General features: G+C 40.3%; 1 protein-coding gene across 3 annotated transcripts; it reads left to right on the top strand.

The window, feature by feature from the left end:
- Positions 1-192: 192 nt before the first annotated feature.
- gcna (germ cell nuclear acidic peptidase) lies at positions 193-20,010 on the top strand. 3 transcript variants are annotated; one of them, XM_061902055.1, is made up of 22 exons: positions 193-336; positions 2,470-2,571; positions 2,650-2,821; positions 6,309-6,381; positions 6,475-6,527; positions 6,608-6,680; positions 6,784-6,836; positions 6,916-6,988; positions 7,088-7,140; positions 7,221-7,293; positions 7,397-7,449; positions 7,530-7,596; positions 7,697-7,746; positions 10,223-10,283; positions 10,373-10,443; positions 10,512-10,928; positions 13,304-13,451; positions 13,551-13,695; positions 13,788-13,923; positions 19,216-19,420; positions 19,490-19,706; positions 19,842-20,010. In XM_061902055.1, the coding sequence occupies exons 2-22, from the start codon at positions 2,482-2,484 to the stop codon at positions 19,989-19,991; spliced, it is 2,433 nt and encodes an 810-aa protein (XP_061758039.1). In that variant the 5' UTR covers positions 193-336; positions 2,470-2,481; the 3' UTR covers positions 19,992-20,010. The 3 variants fall into 3 exon arrangements, with proteins under 3 accessions (XP_061758039.1, XP_061758042.1, XP_061758041.1); XM_061902057.1 differs by having other exon boundaries at positions 245-336; positions 2,453-2,571; XM_061902058.1 differs by having other exon boundaries at positions 19,490-19,957.
- The last annotated feature ends 1,496 nt before the right edge of the window (positions 20,011-21,506 follow it).

Raw genomic sequence — 21,506 nt, 5'->3', positions numbered from 1 at the left:
GTTTGATTCCCCCTCAAAGAACTCTGCAAATATCCTTTTCGAAATTCGAACGACTCGTACGGCCGAAAACAACACGAACGTGCGGCAATTTTGTTTTTATCTTCGAGAAAGACTAAAAGACTATACTCGCACCCATTGAGAACAGAAGCCAGCCTGAGCATCACGTGACTCTAATGGGCGGGGCGTGCGCCGGAAGTGAGGCTGGTAGAAGCCAAGCAATAAAACCTGCTCTCATTGGTTCATTTCATTTGGACGGAAGAAGGCGCCGGATTCAAACCTCGCTTAGCTAAGTGTTTTTTTTAAGCAACCGAGAAACATTCAGCCGTCATTAAACAGGTAATTTACACTTCTTACTGTTAGGTTTTGTTCCAAGCTTTATATTCATACTCATTTAAACTCATGTATAATAGTTTTGAAGCTAGCTATCTCGCTAAAGAGTTAGCGTGCTCTTGTTGACACCGTCCATAAAGCAAAGCAGGTTCCATCCATCCATTTCCTACCGCTTATTCCCTTTTGGGGTCGCTGGCGTCTATCACAGCTACAATCGGGCGGAAGGCGGGGTACACCCTGGACAAGTCGCAACCTCATCACAGGCAAAGCAGGTTCTGGATCACAAATCACTCCACATTCTCTACTGTTCATTAGTTTTACCATACTTAACCTACTGGGGGAATAATTATAAAAGCTCATTAAACTCAATAACTATAGTTTAGAAAAGAGCTGTATGCATCATCAACAAGGTTGGATATCTGGACCATACTCATTCACTATTCTTACAGTCAAGAATATTGAAATTTAATGATTTTATTTTGTATCAAACTGCACAAATAATTTATAAAGCCAAAATAAATAAACTCCCAGGAAGCGTTCAAAAATTGTTCTGCACACGAGAGGGGAATTTTAATTTCAAAATGCTTAGTTATGTGGAGGAGTTCAAGTACCTCGGAGTCTTGTTCTAGACCAGGGGTGCCCATTACGTCGATGGCGAGCTACCAGTCGACCGCGGGGGGTGTGTCAGTCGATCTCCAGCCAGGCTTTTAAAAAAAATAGACCTAAAAATGAGTGATCATCAATCTTCACCAAGACGTCACTTAAATGACATTCACGGTACCGGAGGGTCTTGTGAGATGACGCTGGCTGCTGCAAGATCATTATTATGAAAATATGACCGAGAGGAAGGCGAGAAACACTTTTTATTTCAACAGACTCTCGCGCCGTACCTTCCGTCAAAACTCTAAAGGCCGACTGCACATTTCCTATCTTCACAATAAAAGCCCTGCTTCATGCGGCCTGCGCTAACTAAATACAGAGTCTCGGAAAACTGGCGTGCACAAGCGATCCCTCAGAAAGCTGGCGTGCACATCACTTGTGCACGCCAGCTTTCCGAGACTCTTATTTTGTTAGCGCAGGCAGCATGAAGCAGGGCTTTTATTGTGAAGACAGGAAATGTGCAGTCGGCCTTTAGAGTTTTGACGGAAGGGACGGCGCGAAAGTCTGTTGAAATAAAAAGTGTTTCTCGCCTTCCTCTTTGTCATTTTTTCATAATAATGAACTGGCAGCAGCCAGCGTCATCTCACAAGACCCTCGGGTGCCGTGAATGTCAATCAAGCAAGCTACGGAATTTGCCGCCAATGTTTTTCTTGTAAAGTGTATGGAAGCTGGATGAAATAGATGCCAAAAACCAACCACTTTCATGTGGTATTGTACAGAAAGGACAACTTTTTTTCTCCTCCATTTGAAAATGTGGGCGTTATCATCATTACTGTCTGATTCCAATCAATGCAAGTCATCAGAATCAGGTAATACACCAACTTATATTCTTGTCTTCGTGAAAGAAAGACATCTATATATGTTACACATGCTTGTATTATCATTAAACACATTTAACTTGTTTACAAAAATGTCTCTTTCATAAATAAATAAATATAAATGATATATATAAATGAGGTAGATCCCCTCGAGTTGGTCAATTGAAAAGTAGCTCGCCTGCAGAAAAAGTGTGGGCACCCTTGTTTTAGAGTGAGGGAAGAGTGGATCGTGAGATCGACAGGCGCTGGTGTCTATCTCAGCTACAATCGGGCGGAAGGCGGTGTACACCCTGGACAAGTCGCCACCTCATCACAGGGCCAACACAGATAGACAGACAACATTCACACTCACATTCACACACTAGGGACCATTTAGTGTTGCCAATCAACCTATCCCCAGGTGCATGTCTTTGGAAGTGGGAGGAAGCCGGAGTACCCGGAGGGAACCCACGCATTCACGTGGAAAACACACAAACTCCACACAGAAAGATCCCAAACCTGGGATTGAACCTAGGACTACTCAGGACCTTCGTATTGTGAGGCAGACGCACTAACCCCTCTTCCACCGTGAAGCCTTGTTGACACCATTATATTTCTAATCAGACTTCGAAGGCATTGACAATGTTTCTAATTGATTTAAATAGTTTTTAATACATTTCAGAGGAAAAAAAATATGAATGATGAAACCTGCAGCTTATTTGAGCGAGTTTCCCAAAAGATGGGGTGGATTGGTGACAATGCACTGGACATAGCAGAGAAGAAGGTTTGTTATGATGTATTCAACACTTCTATTTGCTTTACTAGCAGGTTTGATTTCATTGTTGTCTATTTCTATTTGTAGCTGATGAATTCAGTTGGAAAGAAACGTCACAACATCCCGAGTGGCTGTCCTGCTGTGAATTGGTCAATATCCCCTGCACATCCTCAATTGGACGATGACGACAAAGAGAACCAGGGCGACAAATGTACAAGCAAGGTCTTAACGGAGTCCAGCGATGACGAATTTGACAAATGTGAGTTAATTTGTGGCTTCACGGTGGCAGAGGGGTTAGTGCAGGGGTCACCAACCTTTTTGAAACCAAGAGCTACTTCTTGGGTACTGATTAATGCAAAGGGCTACCAGTTTGATACACACTTAAATAAATTGCCAGAAATAGCCAATTTGCTCAATTTACCTTTGACACTATGTTATTATTAATAATTGATGATATTTATCTTTGTGGAAACACTGATCATCTTAATGATTTCTCACAATAAATAGATCTTTTTGATGACATGTTTTAAATAGGTTAAAATCCAATCTGCACTTTGTTAGAATATATAACAAATTGGACCAAGCTATATTTCTAACAAAGACAAATCATTATTTCTTTTAGATTTTCCAGAACAAAAATTTTGAAAGAAATTCAAAAGACTTTGAAATAAGATTTAAATTCGATTCTACAGATTTTCTAGATTTGCCAGCATAATTTGTTTGAATTTTAATCATAATAAGTTTGAAGAAATATTTCACAAATATTCTTCGTCGAAAAAACAGAAGCTAAAATGAACAATTAAATTAAAATATATTTGTTATTCTTTACAATAAAAAAAAAATATTTACTTGAACATTGATTTAAATTGTCAGGAAAGAAAAGGAAGGAATTTAAAAGGTAAAAAGGTACATGTGTTTAAAAATCTTAAAATCATTTGTAAAGTTGTATTTTTTCTCTAAAATTGTCTTTCTGAAAGTTATAAGAAGCAAATTTATTTAAACAAGTGAAGACCAAGTCTTTAAAATATTTTCTTGGATTTTCAAATTCTATTTGAGTTTTGTCTCTCTTAGAATTAAAAATGTCAAGCAAAGCGAGACCAGCTTGGTAGTAAATAAATACAATTTAGAAAATAGAGGCAGCTCACTGGTAAGTGCTGCTATTTGAGCTATTTTTAGAACAGGCCAGCGGGCGACTCATTTGGTCCTTACGGGCGACCTGGTGCCCGCGGGCACCACGTTGGTGACCCCTGGGTTGGTGCGTCTGCCTCACAATACTAAGGTCCTGAGTAGTCAGGGTTCAATCCCGGAATCGGGATCTTTCTGTGTGGAGTTTGCATGTTCTCCCCGTGAATGCGTGGGTTCCCTCCGGGTTCTCCGGCTTCCTCCCACTTCCAAAGACATGCACCTGGGGATAGGTTGATTGGCAACACTAAATTGGCCCTAGTGTGTGAATGTGAGTGTGAATGTTGTCTGTCTATCTGTGTTGGCCCTGCGATGAGGTGGCGACTTGTCCAGGGTGTACACCGCCTTCCGCCCGATTGTAGCTGAGATAGGCACCAGCGACCCCAAAGGAAAAAAGCGGTAGAGAATGAATGGATGGATGGAGTTAACTTGTACGTGCATAATGTGTTGCAGATTGCATCAATACTGTGTCGCGGGGGGTGCTGGAGCCTATCTCAGCCGCATTCGGGCAGAAGGCGGTGTACACCCTTGACAAGTCGCCACTTCATGGCAGGGCCAACACACATAGACAGACAACATTCACACTCAGATTCACACACTAAGGACAATTTAGTGTTGCCCTTTCAACCTATCCCCAGGTGCATCTCTAAACGTGTTAGTTATTTGTTACATGTGTGATGGTATGGGGGTGTATTAGTGCCCAATGCATGGGTAACTTACACATCTGTGAAGGCACCATTAATGCTGAAAGGTACATCCAGGTTTTGAGCAACAAATGTTGTCATCCAAGCAATGTCTTTTTCATGGACGCCCCTGCTTATTTCAGCAAGACAATGCCAAGCCACATTCTACATGTGTTACAACAGCGTGGCTTTGTGGTAAAGAAGTGCTTAAAACAGATGAAAAAGTGTGCAAAATGATTATATATAGGTTAAAGTACTATTATTATTGCACATAACCCTATTGCGCAAGTAGTTAGCATTAACAGATGAGTATATGCATGTATTGCACCAAAATAGCATACATAAGTGTATCTATGTAAGAAATGTTGCACCAAATATTAATACATAGCTTGTATTCTGTAAGCATCGGAATATTGACATATTTAAACACAGTAACAACTCTGGTTTGTCCTGTGCCACATTTTCAAATTGTCTTTAAAACTTGCAAAGCTGGGACTTCTGACAGAAAGCAATAAAGTGTTCCTCTGTGTACTCTCTTTAAAAAAATAAATATAAAAATAAACATTTTGCCCAAAAGTGGAACGCCTTGGTGGCATCTCACATCTGGCCTGGTCAGTCTAATTTGAGATTCGCTGCTTTCTGTCCCATAAAATATTTTAGTGGAGCTTGTCCTAACCCATGTAAGATTTTGCTATTTGAAACTTTTGGAAATGTTCAAAACTTAAAGGCCTACTGAAATGAGATTTTCTTATTTAAACGGGGATAGCAAGTCCATTCTATCCGTCATACCTGATAATTTCGCGATATTGCCATATTTTTGCTGAAAAGGATTTAGTAGAAACCATCGACGATAAAATTCACAACTTTTGGTCGTTAATAAAAAAGTCTTGCCTTTACCGGAAGTCGCAGACGATGACGTCACAAGTGTGAGGGCTCCTCACGTCCTCACATTATTTATAATGGGAGCCACCAGCACTAAGAGATATTCGGACCAAGACAACGACAATTTTCCCATTAATTTGAGCGAGGATGAAAGATTCGTGGATGATGATATTGATAGCGAAGGACTACAAAAATAAAATTAAAATAAAGTTTAAAAAAAAAAAGGCGATTGCATTGGGATGGATTCAGATGTTTGTAGACACATTTACTAGGATAATTCTGGGAAATCCCTTATCTTTCTATTGTGTTGCTAGTGTTTTAGTGAGATTAAATAGTACCTGATAGTCGGAGGGGTGTGGCCACGGGTGTCTTGACACCAGTCTCTGAGGAAAGTCGACGGCAAGCTCAGCAGATCTCCGATTAGAGGCGACTTTTTACCACAATTTTCTCACCGAAACCTGCCGGTTGACATGTGGTCGGGAACCATGTTCGCTTGACCGCTCCGATCCATAGTAAAAGCTTCACCTCCGGGAATTTTAAACAAGGAAACACCGTGTGTTTGTGTGTCTAAAGGCTATAGCTTCCCACCTCCATTTTTCTACTTTGACTTCTCCATTATTAATTGCACAAATTGCAAAATATTCAGCAACACAGATATCCAAAATACTGTTTAATTCCGCGATGAAAAGAGACGACTTTTAGCCGCAAACGGTGCTGCGCTAATATGTTCTCTACAGTCCATGACGTCACGCGCACGCCTCATCATTCTGCGACGTTTTCAACAAGAAACTCCGCGGGAAATTTAAAATTGTAATTTAGTAAACTAAACCGGCCGTATTGGCATGTGTTGAAATGTTATTTCATCATTGATATATAAACTATCAGACTGTGTGGTCGATAGTAGTGGCTTTCAGTAGGACTTTAAGAATTTATACTTTTGAAAGGTATTACAAGGGGGATATGAGAATGATTCATTTTCTAATAGTCATTTTCTAATAGTTCTCTTGAGCCAGGCTACTCCAAAATCTAAAGCTCCCTCAAAGAAACCACGCAGTGTTGTAAAGCCCGACAGGTAGGACACGAGAGCACCATGTAAATACGTGTCTTATTCCTTCTTTATTATGGCAGCTGCATCATGCCTCACCAACATGTTATTGCTTTACAGTTCCAATGTTCCTGTAGTGAATTCTGATGATGACCGTGGCAATTTTGACAAATGTGAGTTGACTTGCTTGTGCATAATGTGTTGAAGATTGCATCAAAAACTGTTTTGTGCACTAAACTTGTTCACTCCTTAGTCCTGGTGAGCCGGGCTACTCCAAAACCTAAAGCTGCCTCAAAGAAACCATGCCTTGTTGTGAAGACTGGCAGGTAGGAAAATAGAGCAAAATGTAAATATGTGCATTATTCTTTCTTTATTATGGCAGTTGTAACCTCACCGACATGTGAAAACCACAATGTTCTTCCTATACAGTTCCGATGTTCGTACTGTGGATTCGGATGATGACAGTGGCAATTTTGACAAATGTGAGAGTACTTGCTTGTGCATAATGTGTTGAAGATTCCATCAACACTGTTTTGCGCACTAAACTTGTTCACTCCTTAGTCCTGGTGAGCCGGGCTACTCCAAAACCTAAAGCTGCCTCAAAGAAACCATGCCTTGTTGTGAAGACTGGCAGGTAGGAAATAGAGCAAAATGTAAATATTTGCATTATTCTTTCTTTATTATGGCAGTTGTAACTTCACCATGTGAAAACCACAATGTTCTTCCTATACAGTTCCGATGTTCGTACTGTGGATTCAGATGATGACTGTGGCAATTTTGACAAATGTGAGAGTACTTGCTTGTGCATAATGTGTTGAAGATTGCATGAACACGTTTTTTTTGCACTAAACTTGTTAATTTCTTAGTCCTGGTGAGCCGGGCTACTCCAAAACCTAAAGCTGCCTCAAAGAAACCATGCCATGTTGTGAAGACAGACAGGTAAGAAAATAGAGCAAAATGTAAACATGTGCATTATTCTTTCTTTATTATGGCAGTTGTAACCTCACCAACATGTGAAAACCACAATGTTCTTCCTATACAGTTCCGATGTTCGTACTGTGGATTCGGATGATGACAGTGACAATTTTGACAAATGTGAGACTACTGGCTTGTGCATAATGTGTTGAAGATTGCATCAAAAACTGTTTTGTGCACTAAACTTGTTCACTCCTTAGTTCTTGTGAGCCGGGCTACTCCTAAACCTACCTCAAAGAACCCATGCAGCACTGTGAAGAATGACAGGTAGGACACTCGAGCACACCAGTGTAAATACATTTGTGTGTTATTCCTTCTTTATTCTGACCGTTGCATGATACCTCACCAACATGTCATTTATTTACAGTTCCAATGTTCCCACTGTGAATTCAGACGATGACAGCGATTTTGAAAAATGTGAGTTTTCTTTTCGAACTGTAGTGCAATACATTCATTTGTGATATCCAATGCAAGGATTTCAATAAAAAGTCAATTTTAACAGAAGTATTTAGTCGTTGCAGATGATCACACAGCCAACCTTAATCCCTACAAGTCTCCTAAAAGTGCTCATAATTTTGTAAATATTTCTGTGACAATCTAGGGCCAACAAGACACAGGTCAGAGGCACTTTTGCTTGTTTTGATGGGAGTACTTCTTATTGTGATAGTAATAAGAAACAATGACTTACTAGTGTTGCTCAGAAGGGGAATTGACAGGCGTGTCATGACTCAGAACACCAATTAAACACGCTAATAATAAAAAAGATTACATATACAAAGGGACAGTTTCGAAATTGGGGAAAGCATACAAAAGGCAAAATAGCGCAACAAATACACTAGACCACAGGTGTGAAACTCAAGACCCGTGACATATTTTTATCTGGCCCGCAAACACCTGGAAATTATGTCTCAATTAAGTACTTATTTTTTAATTTTGACAAATATATGTACTGCTTGAAATTGCATACCTTTTTAAACTTTAATAGTGCCCAATATTATAACATATTACAGTATATTATCATAATTTCCAAACATTTTTGTCTAAATAAAAATAAATACTTGAATATCTGCTTGACTTATGATTTTAAAGCAAACTACCCATCAAATTAATAAAAATGACAATACATTTTACGGTGTTCTTTAGAGCATATTAGTGTCAATTGAAAAAAATAAAAAAAAACAATTGCATTAAAATTCTGTTGACTGAGCTGCCATATTTTTACTGTCAAGTCTTGTTTTTAACGCTGTATTACTGTAAATGGAAGAACGATATATTTGTTTTTAAGGTAGAAAAACTGGCAGCTAAGTTGCCAAAACAAAAAAAAACTTGTACTGTTTTTTCAATTAACAATATAATTTTGTAAAAACCAATGTAAGTTTAACACAAAAATTCTGGCAACTAAGCTGCCAGCTTTTTCCGTAAACCCCCCCCCCCCTCAAAACAGCGGTACTGTTTTTCCATTTACCATAAAATGTCGTAAAAAATCTAAAAAACACTATTTTTTAGTACAATTTTGTGAATGTAAAGTTTTTACTGTAAAATCGACAGTCTACTAGTCTATAAAATCTGCTACACCTCCTTGATACCGAAGTACATGTCAAACTACTTCCTTAACGTAAATGACAGCCATAACCACAACACCAGGGGGAGCTCCACAAACCACGTTAAACCCAGAATCCGATCTAACAACGGTATTAACTCATTCTCTTTCTATGCCACATCAATGTGGAATGCACTCCCAACAGGTATAAAAGTAAGTGCATCTCTATATTCCTTCAAAACCGCTCTAAAACAACACCTCCAGGCAACTTCAACACTTTACTAATACCCTCCTCCATTCACATCCCATCTCCCCGGATTATAAACAACTGAAATGTACTTCTAATGTATATACTTGTTCTTATGCTATGTGAACTCACTATGTTCTCTGCTGGCTGTACATATCCTACTAAATAAGACCTACACTGTTTCAATGTCCACATTTCTCTGTTGATGCAATTGTTGATGACTGAAGTACTGATATCAACCAAAGCTCCTCATCCCACCCCCCGGATTGTAAATAATTCAATGTACATACTATGATGATTAACTTGTATGATGACTGTATTATGTTGATAGTATATATTTGTACCATGAATTGATTAACGTGGACCCCGACTTAAACAAGTTGAAAAACTTATTGGGGTGTTACCATTTAGTGGTCAATTGTACGGAATATGTACTGAACTGTGCAATCTATTAATAAAAGTATCAATCAATCGATCAATACTTAAAACTATTTATATAATTAATAATGACATCCAAAGGCAAATTCATACATTTTTTGCTTTTACAAGCGGCCCTCCGATGGCAGCCATGACTGCGACGTGGCTCTCAATGAAAACGAGTTTGACATCCCTGCGCTAGACTATAAAAGCAACTTAAATTTGTATACGCAGCAAGGCATGATGAGAACAGGAACGGGCTTGCCAATATGGTGCAATTGTAACAGATGCCAGATAGCATGACAGTACGTTGTAGAGACCTCTGTCCCCGACGCCCTAAGAGCTGCGCTGGACAGAGAGTTTATTGCCCAGGGATTTTGCCTCAGTGGCTAGCGCTGCTCGATCTGTCAATCAGTGTGAATGTGTGGCTGTGTGATTAAGACTTGGGCCTGTGCAGGGTGGACCACACGCTAGTACGCTACACATTGTTGGTGCACACCTTTTTAAACAAAACTTTAATAATTAATAGTCAAATTAAAATCATTATTTCTATAAAGCCAGCATTGCTGATGCAACTATTCTATTGTATCTTATTAAATTGTGGGAGTATAGTGTTTTGTTAAATAAGAAAAAAAAACAGAAGAATTATTTCTGTGTGACATTAAGCTCATCTTTCTGTACATATCAAGTCCTGCTACGTGTGAAAACCCCAACGGCCAAACCGAAAAAACTGTCAGAGAGTGATGACAGGTAATTCTTTAACTTGCCATCCAAATGTATTCATGCTGTTGATGTAAATGTGTTTTTCCAAAGCCCTCTTATTTGTGTCTATCCCAAAGCCTTAAACAATTCATTGTGGATGATTACTCATCAGAGGATGACTTCATATTGACAAAATCATCATTAAAAGGTATTCCTAATTATGGAATTGGCATTGCTTTTTATCACAAAGTAACACATACCATGCTTATTCTGCAGGACCTAAGAAGAACAACAACACTCCAGCCACACTTGGTGCTTTCAAGAAACCTCTGTCACTGTCTCGGTGTGGCCTCTCGGTTTTCATTAGTGACAGTGATGACGATGATGACAATATTGTCGTCAAGAGCACTTGGAGGTCTCGCCACACAACGCCCTGTTCTCTGCCTAAACCTGGAAGAAATGCAATTCTTCATGACCAGAAGAACAGCCCTCAGTCACCGTTTTTGCTCCCAGGACCCTCTTTCGTTTTTCCTCAGCCTTCCCCTCATCCTGCAGCATCTCCCAAGCATACACTTTTCATTCCTTCCAAGCTGGATGACTCATCCAGTTCAGAAGATGAGTTCAGATCCCTACTTGAGAGACTTAAAAAGAACACATCCACAGGCTCTTCGTGTTCTCCTATGATGAACAAAGGTGCCTGCAAAGATTATCCTTTTAGTTTGAAATGTTTTATTTTGTCAAGTCATAATGCCATTATCTTAACGGACATCTTAGTTAATGAGGTGGTTCCAAGGGGTAACATTTTAGAAACAGCTTCAGTATGATACAGTAAAGTTAAAGGCCTACTGAAATGAGATTTTCTTATTCAAACAGGAATAGCAGGTCCATTCTATGTGTCATACTTGATCATTTCGCGATATTGCCATATTTTTGCTGAAAAGATTTAGTAGAGAACATCGTCGATAAAGTTCGCAACTTTTGGTCGCTGATAGAAAAGCCCTGCCTTTACCGGAAGTATGTGCGCGTGATGTCACGAGTTGCAGGGCTCCACACATATTCATTGTTTAGGATGGCAGCCACCAGCAGTAAGAGCAATTCGGACCAAGAAAGCGACAATTTCCCCATTGATTTGAGCAAGGATGAAAGATTTGTGAATTAGGATATTGATAGTGAAGGACTAGAAGAAAAAAAAAAAGCGACGGCTCCGGGCGGCGGCAGTGTGAGCGTTTCAGATGTAATTAGACACATTTACTAGGACAGGGGTCGGCAACCCGCTGCTCCGGGGCCCCATGCGGCTCTTTGGCAACTCTGATGCGGCTCAGCTGCACAATCGCCGACCCCCCAGATTGTTGTGGGGAGATTCCGGAATTCAATGCCTCTCCCGGACATCACCCGTAGTCAGCGTTCTCCAATTTTCACTCGGACTACAATATTAAGGGCGTGCCGTGATGATATTACTCTTAACGTCCTCTTGAACGTCATCGCGCCCGCCATTCACGGAATGCTATTTGCATGCCGACCGGACACATACATTTCGCTGCTTCTATTGGCACATGTATGAGATTGCAAGGCATACTGGGTGACACAGAGAACACTGACGATTGATATATAAACAACTTTAACACTCCTACTAATATGCGCCACATTGTAAATCCACACAAAAGATGAATGACAAACACATTTCGGGAGAAAATCCTCACAGTAACACAACATAAACGCAACACAACAAATACCCAGAATTCTTTGCATCCATGACACTTCCTGACTATGTTATATGTGGACGGGGTTTGGTGCTCGCGGGGTGTATAACAGTCAGGTCGTGTCATGGATGCAAAGGATTCTGGGTATTTGTTGTGTTGCGTTTATGTTGTGTTAGTGTGAGGATTTTCTCCCGAAATGTGTTTGTCATTATTCTTTTGTGTGGGTTCACAGTGTGGCGCATATTAATAGGATTGTTAAAGTTGTTCATATCACAACCGTCAGTGTACTCTGTGTCACCCAGTATGCCTTCCAGTCGTGTGTGTGCATCTGCGGAAGCCTCTCACATGTTACTGGACTGGCAAGCAGATAACTCTAGAAGATCCCTTATCTGCTTATTGTTTGAATAGTGTTTTAGTGAGATTTTAAAGATTGGCTGCGGTGAGCACGCAGTGTCTCAGAGAGAAGCCGAGGAGGCAAGCTCACAGCTGCCTTTTTCGACAGCTGCTGCAGGATGACGAATAAACCAATGATTTCTCCGGTAAGACATATATCAGAATTTTCCCATCCAAAACATGCTGGTTGACGTAGAGAAAACATGTTCGCTTGACCGCTCTGCTTCACAACAAACAAAGAAACACCGGCTGTGTCTCGGTGCTAAAGACAGCTGCAATCCAGCGCTTTCCACCAACAGCATTCTTCTTTATAGTCTCCATTATTAAATGAACAAATTGCAAAAGATTCAGCAGCACAGATGTTCAAAATACTGTGTAATTACGCCATGAACAGACGACTTTTAGCCGTGTTTGGTGCTTGCTAATATGTCCCCTCCAACACGTGACGTCGCGCGTACGCGTCATCATTGCGCAACGTTTTCAACAAGAAACTCGAGGGAAATTTAAAATTGCAATTTAGTGAACTAAAATGGCTGTATTGGCATGTGTTGCAATGTTAATATTTCATCATTGATATATAAACTATCAGACTGCGTGGTGGGTAGTAGTGGCTTTCAGTAGGCCTTTAACTACAAACAACAATCATTAACATATTGCTGAAGGTCCCCCAATAGTGTATTCTGAATGTTAGACCATACTGGTATTACGGTTATAACATTTAAATGTCATTTTTGTATAACCAGGGACATTTAATAAATTCCTGCCTTCAGTGTCAAAACTAAGCATGATCTTTTTTAAAGGCAGGATTAGTGATCAGCTCTTGCATAGGATGTCAGTTTTTTTTTTCCAAGTGCACCAGTGTTGTGGAGGATAAAGCGGACTAACAATGTGTTTTTCAATATGGCGTATTTATACAAACGGTCTAATATAATAAAAAATATTTAGAGATTAAAGTAGCTTTGTTGTTGAATACAGAATGCAGCCAGGACCCACCTATGAAGGTACCAGCTAAACCGAGGATTGCCAGATCGTTAGGTGAACAACCTCTTGATGCAAGGACTCCAGCAAAAAGCACCACCTTCACTGTCAGTCAAACAGAACCCAGACAGGGCCCCGTCAGCAGGTGCACTTTGTTTTTAGATTGTTGAAGCATACTGTATTTATTAGCATCCATCAAGCAAGGCTTCTCTGTGCTTCACTCTGCTTGTTTTTTTTCTTCCAGGTTAGCAGTGTGCAAAACCCCAGGTTGCTTCCTGGAGTCCCTGGTAAACCCGTGCTCCAGATATTGTCTTCATTTTAAAAAACACAAGGAAGAGCTCACCAGCAAACTATACCAGATGTACAACAGCAGCGTGTTTGACAATAAAGTACTGTAATGTTTATTTTTTTTTTTTTTTAAATCATCCATGTGTATAACAGCTTGGGTAATGCAGTGAATGACTCATGTTTCCTTGTTTAGCTCCCAGTCAATATGTCTGTGACTTGGAATAAGAAGATGCGTAAAACGGCAGGCTACTGCGTTACTGGGCAGGAGCGAGGACAAGGGGACAGATACGCTCGCATAGAACTCTCGGAGAAAGTCTGTGATTCTGCAGGTAATTCTTTAATACGATGCCTTTTAACCAGAACGCTGTTACTGATATTATAGTTGTCTTGTATTTGATATTGGTGGCCAAAGTTCAGCCTGTGGTTAATTTTATTTTTGGGTTGTAACCATGTGACCAATACAGTGGGGCAAAAAAGTATTTAGTCAGCCAGCGATTGTGCAAGTTCTCCCACTTAAAATGATGACAGGGGTCTGTAATTTTCATCATAGGTACACTTCAACTGTGAGAGACAGAATGTGGAAAAAAAATCCAGGAATTCACATTGTAGGAATTTTAAATAATTTATTTGTAAATTATGGTGGAAAATAAGTATTTGGTCAACCATTCAAAGCTCTCACTGATGGAAGGTTTTGGCTCAAAATCTCACGATACATGGCCCCATTCATTCTTTCCTTAACACGGATCAATCGTCCTGTCCCCTTAGCAGAAAAACAGCCCCAAAGCATGATGTTTCCACCCCCATGCTTCACAGTAGGTATGGTGTTCTTGGGATGCAACTCAGTATTCTTGGTGTTCTTGGGATGCAACTCAGTATTCTTCTTCCTCCAAACATGACGAGTTGTTCTTTTTTTTTTATTTATTATAAATGTCTAATGATAATTTCAATGAGGGATTTTTAATCACTGCCGTGCTGAAATTATAACTAATATTGATACCGTTGTTGATAATATTCATTTTTGTTTCACTACTTTTGGTTTGTTCTGTGTCGTGTTTGTGTCTCCTCTCAATTGCTCTGTTTATTGCAGTTCTGGGTGTTGGTTTTGGAATCGTATTGCATTGTTTTGGTATTGCTGTGTAGTGGTTTGTTGGATTGATCAAAAAAAAATATTTATTTAAAAAAAAAAAAAGATAACCTATTCTGAATCGCACAACATATTCGAATCGATTTTTTCCCCCAGACCCCTAGTATCAATAGTTGAATGATCAGCAACAATGAGGAAGCCTTCTAATATGGCCAAAGGCAATGCGTTGTGGGAAATGTAGAAACATCTGATACCCCTCTATAAGCAGACGGGACCTACTTGCAATTCTTTTGCACGTATTTTCCTGTGTGTAGCAGTGGTAGTGGCTCTCACTTTAATGTCGGAGCTGGAACTAATCATTTCAATAAAACGGGTAACTTTTAATGCGCACATTTCTTCAAAACCGTAGGAAAACACGTTCGCAAAGGTGGCCTGTGTGAACCCCGGAAATGTTTTCGTAACAAGTTGACCCATTAACGTTCTTTTCCTCCTAATTTTATTTCAACAAAAATGATAAACAAAATTCAAACAATCAGAACTTACAAGTAAACATGTTTCTCTACATTTTTTTCTAAATATGTAGATTGAAATGTTTTCTCAATAATGTTCAAATAAATTGAAACAAAACTATCATAAGGATATAGTAAACAAAATATATATTAAACATGTGCAAGGGATAACAAAATAAAAACATATTAAAATTTTTTTGTTTTGTCTTTGAAGTAATTTGTCTTTATAGTGTACTTAAGAGTTTTATCATGACCTTTTTGTTTTCTTGGACTTCATTAGTGAACGATGGTTTATGCCCGTCCATGATAAACCCAGAGAAAATAAATTCCAAACTTAGCTCAATGGGTATTAATTAGGGATGCACAGAAATGAAAATTTGTGCCCGAAGCCGAATAAAATTTAAACGCTTGGCCGAAGGCCGAATACTGAATAATGAATGCAGTTTTTCACAATTTTTTTAATATTGCATAAATACCCCAGAATAAATATTTGGACATGTTTTTCAAATAAAGTAATTTTTTAGTGAATATTGACATTTTTTTAATATTCCAGTAGTCTTTGCGTTTCAAAAAAAGCTAAGTTTTTCATTTATATTAGGCCTTCAAACAAAACATGCATTCCCCAAAAAATGAAGTGCATTAAAGTGGATAAACCCACAACAAATGAATTATTGTCCTTTTGGTAAAAATCTGCTTAGCCACAGTAGATATGCTAATAATGTAAACAGAGGCCCCACTAAATCTCAATAAGTGTGTGCTTGTAACCTCATACACTTATACAGGTACACAACATATCCCAACGTCACCACACGTTGGTTGATTGCGTCACCGCGTCAAAAAATTGCGTCACACGCCACTATTCGGCCTTGTTTTTAACTCATTCCACCGAAGGCCGAATGTGGCTTTTTTTTGCCATATTCGGCCGAATATATTCGGTTACCGATTAATCGGTGCATCCCTAGTATTAATGCAATAAAATCACACATGCTTTCAGCTAATCACAAGTCAGGGATCAAAAGCAGGCAGCCGTTATTTAATTTCTTTGATGTGAACAAACAAGCAACTATTGCTAAAATGAAAATTTAAGACATTCCTCACATTTAACAGTCTTGTACGCCGATTCTAATTGGCTGGAGTGTAACAGTTAATGTGCATTTTTAAATCTATTCAAATAACCAATGTGCATTGTTAACAATGTTGTCCATACAGGCAATTGTAAACTATATATTTCATCTGCAGCAGGAATTGGACATTAAAATGGTTTAAAAAAATGGCATTAGATTAGCCTTGGTGATACCTGCAGAAAGTCTGTCATTTCCATCGTTAAATAGGCTTCCTACTGACTGAACCAGATTACGAGTGTTCTTTTAAATCAGGGGTTGGCAACCTTTACCACTCAAAGAGCCATTTTGACCCGTTTCACAAAGTAAAGAAAACAATGGGAACCACATAACTCTTTTGTACCTGTACTTGTATAGCGCTTTTCTACCTTCAAGGTACTCAAAGCGGTTTGACATTACTCCCACATTTACCCATTCACACACACATTCACACACTGATGGAGGGAGCTGCCATGCAAGGCGCTAACCAGCACCCATCAGGAGCAAGGGTGAAGTGTCTTGCTCAAGGACACAACGGACGTGGCGAAGTTGGTACTAGGTGGGGATAGAACCAGGGACCCTCGGGTTGCGCACGGCCACTCTCCCACTACGCCACGCCGTCCTTTTGAAATTTATAATGAAATAATACTGCATACTGAGTTTTTTTTTTTTTGCTTTGTGCTATGTATAAACCAGGGGTCTCAGACACGCGGCCCGCACCTTAATATGAAAATTTAATGTTAGTGCAGCGGGCGAGTTTTATATGATTGCAGCTTGACAACATCACACCTGCCAACCGTCCCAATTTTCCCAGGAGACTCCCGAATTTCAGAGTAATTATTCTCTCGAATGTACGCTGGTGTTCACCCAATGAACACTAACAAGGGCGTACAATGATGTCACTACCGCCCTCTACAGCTTGTACAAATAGCTTGCCAGCCAAAAGAAATGTTTGACGAGGCTATTGCAGACACACGTAAGAGACTGCAAGGCATCCTTATTCAACAGCAATACAGGTTACTTAGGGTGGAGGTTTAAACAACTTTAACACTCTTACTAATATGCGCCACACTGTGAACCTACACCAAACAAGAATGACAAACACATTTCGGGAGAACATCCGCACTATAACACAACATATATACTAGGGGTGTAACGGTACGTGTATTTGTATTGAACTGTTTCTGTACGGGGGTTTCGGTTCGGTGCGGAGGAATACCGAATGAGTTCAAAACGTACATATGAAGTAGCCGCCTATGCAAAAGTCTTAACAAGCTGCTCCGCTCTGTTCTGCCTCTGTGTCTGTACGCAGCACCCTGCATTGTCCCGCCCACACAACCATCTGATTGGTTACATACAAAGCCAATCAGCAATGCGTATTCAGAGCGCATGTTGTCAAGGCTTCAGTGTCGATGTCGAGTAGGTAGGTGTTTAGCAGGGAAGCAACTCACTCTCCCCAAATTATATTCCAAGTCAACTACTTTCTAAACATCACTATGAGCCCTTTGACCTTCTAGAAACAAACTGCAGCTCAGCTCACTCGCATTCCTGGCTTTAGGTGAAGGCTAGTTAGCTTTTAGCGAAACGTTAACTCGTTTTGCGGTGTGCGTGTGTTACGGACCGTGTTGATTAAGGTGTGTTGAAGCATCAAAGGACATTATATTAAATGAAGAGTTTCTGTCTCAGATAGTGTATAAAATAGTGTATAAAATAATTTAAGTGCATCATAAAGCCTACATAAACTCCATGGTGGTCAGGGATGAATTTTCAGCTATAGTTACATGAATCATTAGTAATGTAGCAGCCTAGTTTTGAATGGCAGGGTCCCTGCTATCACATGTTGATAAAAATATAACATTTACATAATAAAAATCAACTACAGGCTTCCCCAATGCTGTAATAAATTAAGCATGATGAGTTGACTTGAAACTGTTTGTTGCACTTTTTATATGTAGAAGAAAAGTTGTGTCATTTTATTTCATCCAAGCAACAACTTAAACCAGTTTAATGTGGATTACCGTGAGCAGAATTATTATAGTGTTCCAATGTTAAAAGGATCAAGCCATTGTTTACAAATTTGATAAATACCAAAAAAATGTATATTTTGTTTTCTTACTGTACCGAAAATGAACCGAACCGTGACCTCTAAACCGAGGTACGTACCGAACCGAAATTTTTGTGTACCGTTACACCCCCAATATATACACAACAGAACAAATACCCAGAATCCCATGTATCCTGACTCTTCTGGGCTCCATTATACACCCAGCTACCACCAACCCAACCCCCTCCACCCCTTTGTGTGTCGGTTGAGGTGGGCAAGGTTGGAGGGGGGGTTGTGTTGGTGGTAGCTGGGTGTATAACGGAGCCCGGAGGAGTCAGGATACATGAGATTCCGGGTATTTCTTCTGTCGTGTTTATGTTGTTATAGTGCAGATTTTCTCCTAAAATGTTTGTCATTCTTGTTTGGTGTGGGTTCACAGTGTGGCGCATATTAGTAAGAGTGTTAAAGTTGTTTATATCACAACCCTCAGTGTGACCTATATGGCTGTTGAACAAGTATGCCTTGCAGTTACGTATGCGTTCAGATAGAGATCGCATCCAAAGTGTGACCGGACGGCCGGCACGCAGCCAGCATGGTGAAAATCCTGGTGCGATGACATGTGGAAAGGGTGTTAGAGGCATTGTCATCACGGCACGCCGTCAAAGTTGATGTCTGGGTGAAAATTGAAAAATGTTAACCCGGGAGATTTCTGATAGAGACATTCAAATTGATAATCTACCGGACTTCTCCGGGCGGTCGGCAAGTATGCGGCTGAGCCACATCAGAGTGGTCAAAGAGCCGGAGGTTGCCGACCCCTGTTTTATATCCTTGAACTCGTGCTTGTAGAACTGATTAAACTATTACCAATGATCCAATCCTCATAGATCGCCTCAGAGACACACTGATCCATGAGATGTGCCACGCAGCAACCTGGCTGATCAACGGCGTCAGGGACGGACACGGAGGCTTCTGGAAGCTGTACGCTCGCAAGTCCATCCTGGTGCACCCTGAGCTCCCAATGGTGACTCGCTGCCACAGCTATGACATCAAGTACAAGTTTACGTACCAGTGCACTCGCTGTCAGAACAGGTCAGTTAAAGAGATTCCAACTTTATGCCGTTTGTACCGTGTATACTTACTTCCTGCGCATGTCTACAGGATCGGCCGCCATTCCAAGTCACTGGACACGCAGCGGTTTGTGTGTGCACTTTGCACTGGTCAGCTCGTCTTGCTCACGCCGTCAAAGCCTCGCCCTCCGACACCTTTCGCTAGCTTTGTCAAGGAAAATTACAAGACTGTACGCCAGGAGTTCACGGGTCAAAGTCATGCAGAAGTCATGCGAAAACTCAGTGCAGACTTTGCATCTAAGAACAAGGTCAGTGAAAATTGACATTCTTGACTAAATAATGCTGATGTAAGTGGAACACCGCAACAGAACCAGTCAGAATATAATGGAAGTATACAATGGCCTACTAAGTAATCAGTTGTGTATTTTATGGTCAATGTTTAGATTCTGTCAAGCGCTGAGCCAATCAAACAACTGTGGTGTTCTAAGGAGTGGACTTCTAGATTATCTTGTGTCCGGTTTTATACAACTAATAAAAGTTTTCATGTTTATGCATCGAACCTGTTCATTTTTTCCCTCCCACAAATTGTATGAAGTGCGCAACAACAAAGGTCATCAGTCGTTGGTATTATCGTGATCCAGTATGACATCATATCAAAGTATCCAAATGTATTAGATTATGCTTCCTAAATAAATGCTGAAAGTCAATACATCACAAAGGTGGTGTGCAGGGACAATAGCTCTTATGCAGAACAATGAAGTAACGTAATTGGCCCTAGTGTGTGAATGATGTCTGTCTATCTGTGTTGGCCCTGCGATGAGGTGGAGACTTGTCCAGGGTGTACCCCGCCTTCCGCCCGATTGTAGCTGAGATAGGCGCCAGCACCCCCCGCGATCCCAAAAGGGAATAAGCGTTAGAAAATAGATGGATGGAAGTTTAAAAAAAAAAAAAAAATAGGAGGGCAAAATGCTTCAATGGGGAAGGGTAGGTCTGTTGAATAAGTGGCTGTACCAGCAACTTGAGGGTTCCAGGTTCGATACCCCCTTCCGCCCTTGTAGTCACTGCTGGTGTGTCATTAGGCAAGACAATTTACCCAGCTGCCCCCAGTGTGCCACTCACACTGGTTTCATCCTCATCAGCCGTTGTCAGTCCACTGCTGGACGAAAGCCTCAGCATGTTTCTGCCGTTTGGCGTACTTCTCATGTTGGTTATTAGCCTACACCTTCCACGCTGGCTTGGTGCGGGTTGGAAGGGGTATTTTATATCAGAGATCCTTCTCCTAGACTAATTGCCTTACTGGGCTGTAGTCTGTCCTACACACTGGTTTAAATGTAGTTTAAATATGTAGATAATGGGCTTCACTATGTAAAGCACTATATTAGGGGTAGGGAACCTATGGCTTTAGAGCCAGATGTGGCTCTTTTGATGACTGCATCTGGCTCTCAGATAAATCTTAGCTGACAATGCTTAAACGATAAGATATGAATAATTCCGCTGGTAATCATGTTAAAAAAACGTTCAAAATAAAACATTCTCATGCATTTTAATCTATCCATCCGTTTTCTACCGCACCTGTTCAAGAAATAACAATGTTATTAAAAATAATTAGAGACTTATTATACTCTAAAAATGTTGTTCTTACTTTAAAAAAACACGCATTTAGTTGTCCATCCATTTTTTACCGCTTGTCCCTTTTTGGGGTCGCTGGAGCCTATCTCAGCTGCGGTCGGGCGGTAAGCGGGATACATCTTGGTCAAGTCACTATCTCATCACAGGGCCAACACAGACAACATTCACACTCACATTCACACACTAGGGCCAATTTAGTGTTGCTAATCAACCTATCTCCAGGGAACCCACGCAGTCACGGAGAGAACATGCAAACTCCACACAGAAAGATCCCGAGTGCAAGATCAAACCCCGGACCTTCGTATTGTGAGGCAGATGCACTAACCCCTGTCCCACCGTGCTGCCCGCATTTAGTTGTATTCAGTGTTAAAAAATGATATGGCTCTCACGGAAATACATTTTAAAATATTTGGCTTTCATGGCTCTCGCAGCCAAAAAGTTTACCGACCCCCGCACTATATAAATACAATTCACTACAA

This window comes from Nerophis ophidion, linkage group LG05, assembly GCF_033978795.1.
Source record: "Nerophis ophidion isolate RoL-2023_Sa linkage group LG05, RoL_Noph_v1.0, whole genome shotgun sequence".
In the NCBI taxonomy this organism is placed as follows: domain Eukaryota; kingdom Metazoa; phylum Chordata; class Actinopteri; order Syngnathiformes; family Syngnathidae; genus Nerophis; species Nerophis ophidion.
This window is presented reverse-complemented; position numbering and strand designations above follow the sequence as displayed.

What these genes read in the sequence shown, in the direction of transcription:
- gcna (XM_061902055.1), top strand. Translation starts at nt 2,482, where the DNA reads ATGAATGATGAAACCTGCAGCTTATTTGAGCGAGTTTCCCAAAAGATG. An exon ending in CTTGTTGTGAAGACTGGCAG is followed by an intron (nt 6,681 to 6,783) that starts GTAGGAAAATAG and finishes CTTCCTATACAG; the next exon opens with TTCCGATGTTCGTACTGTGG. An exon ending in TGACAGCGATTTTGAAAAAT is followed by an intron (nt 7,747 to 10,222) that starts GTGAGTTTTCTT and finishes GTACATATCAAG; the next exon opens with TCCTGCTACGTGTGAAAACC.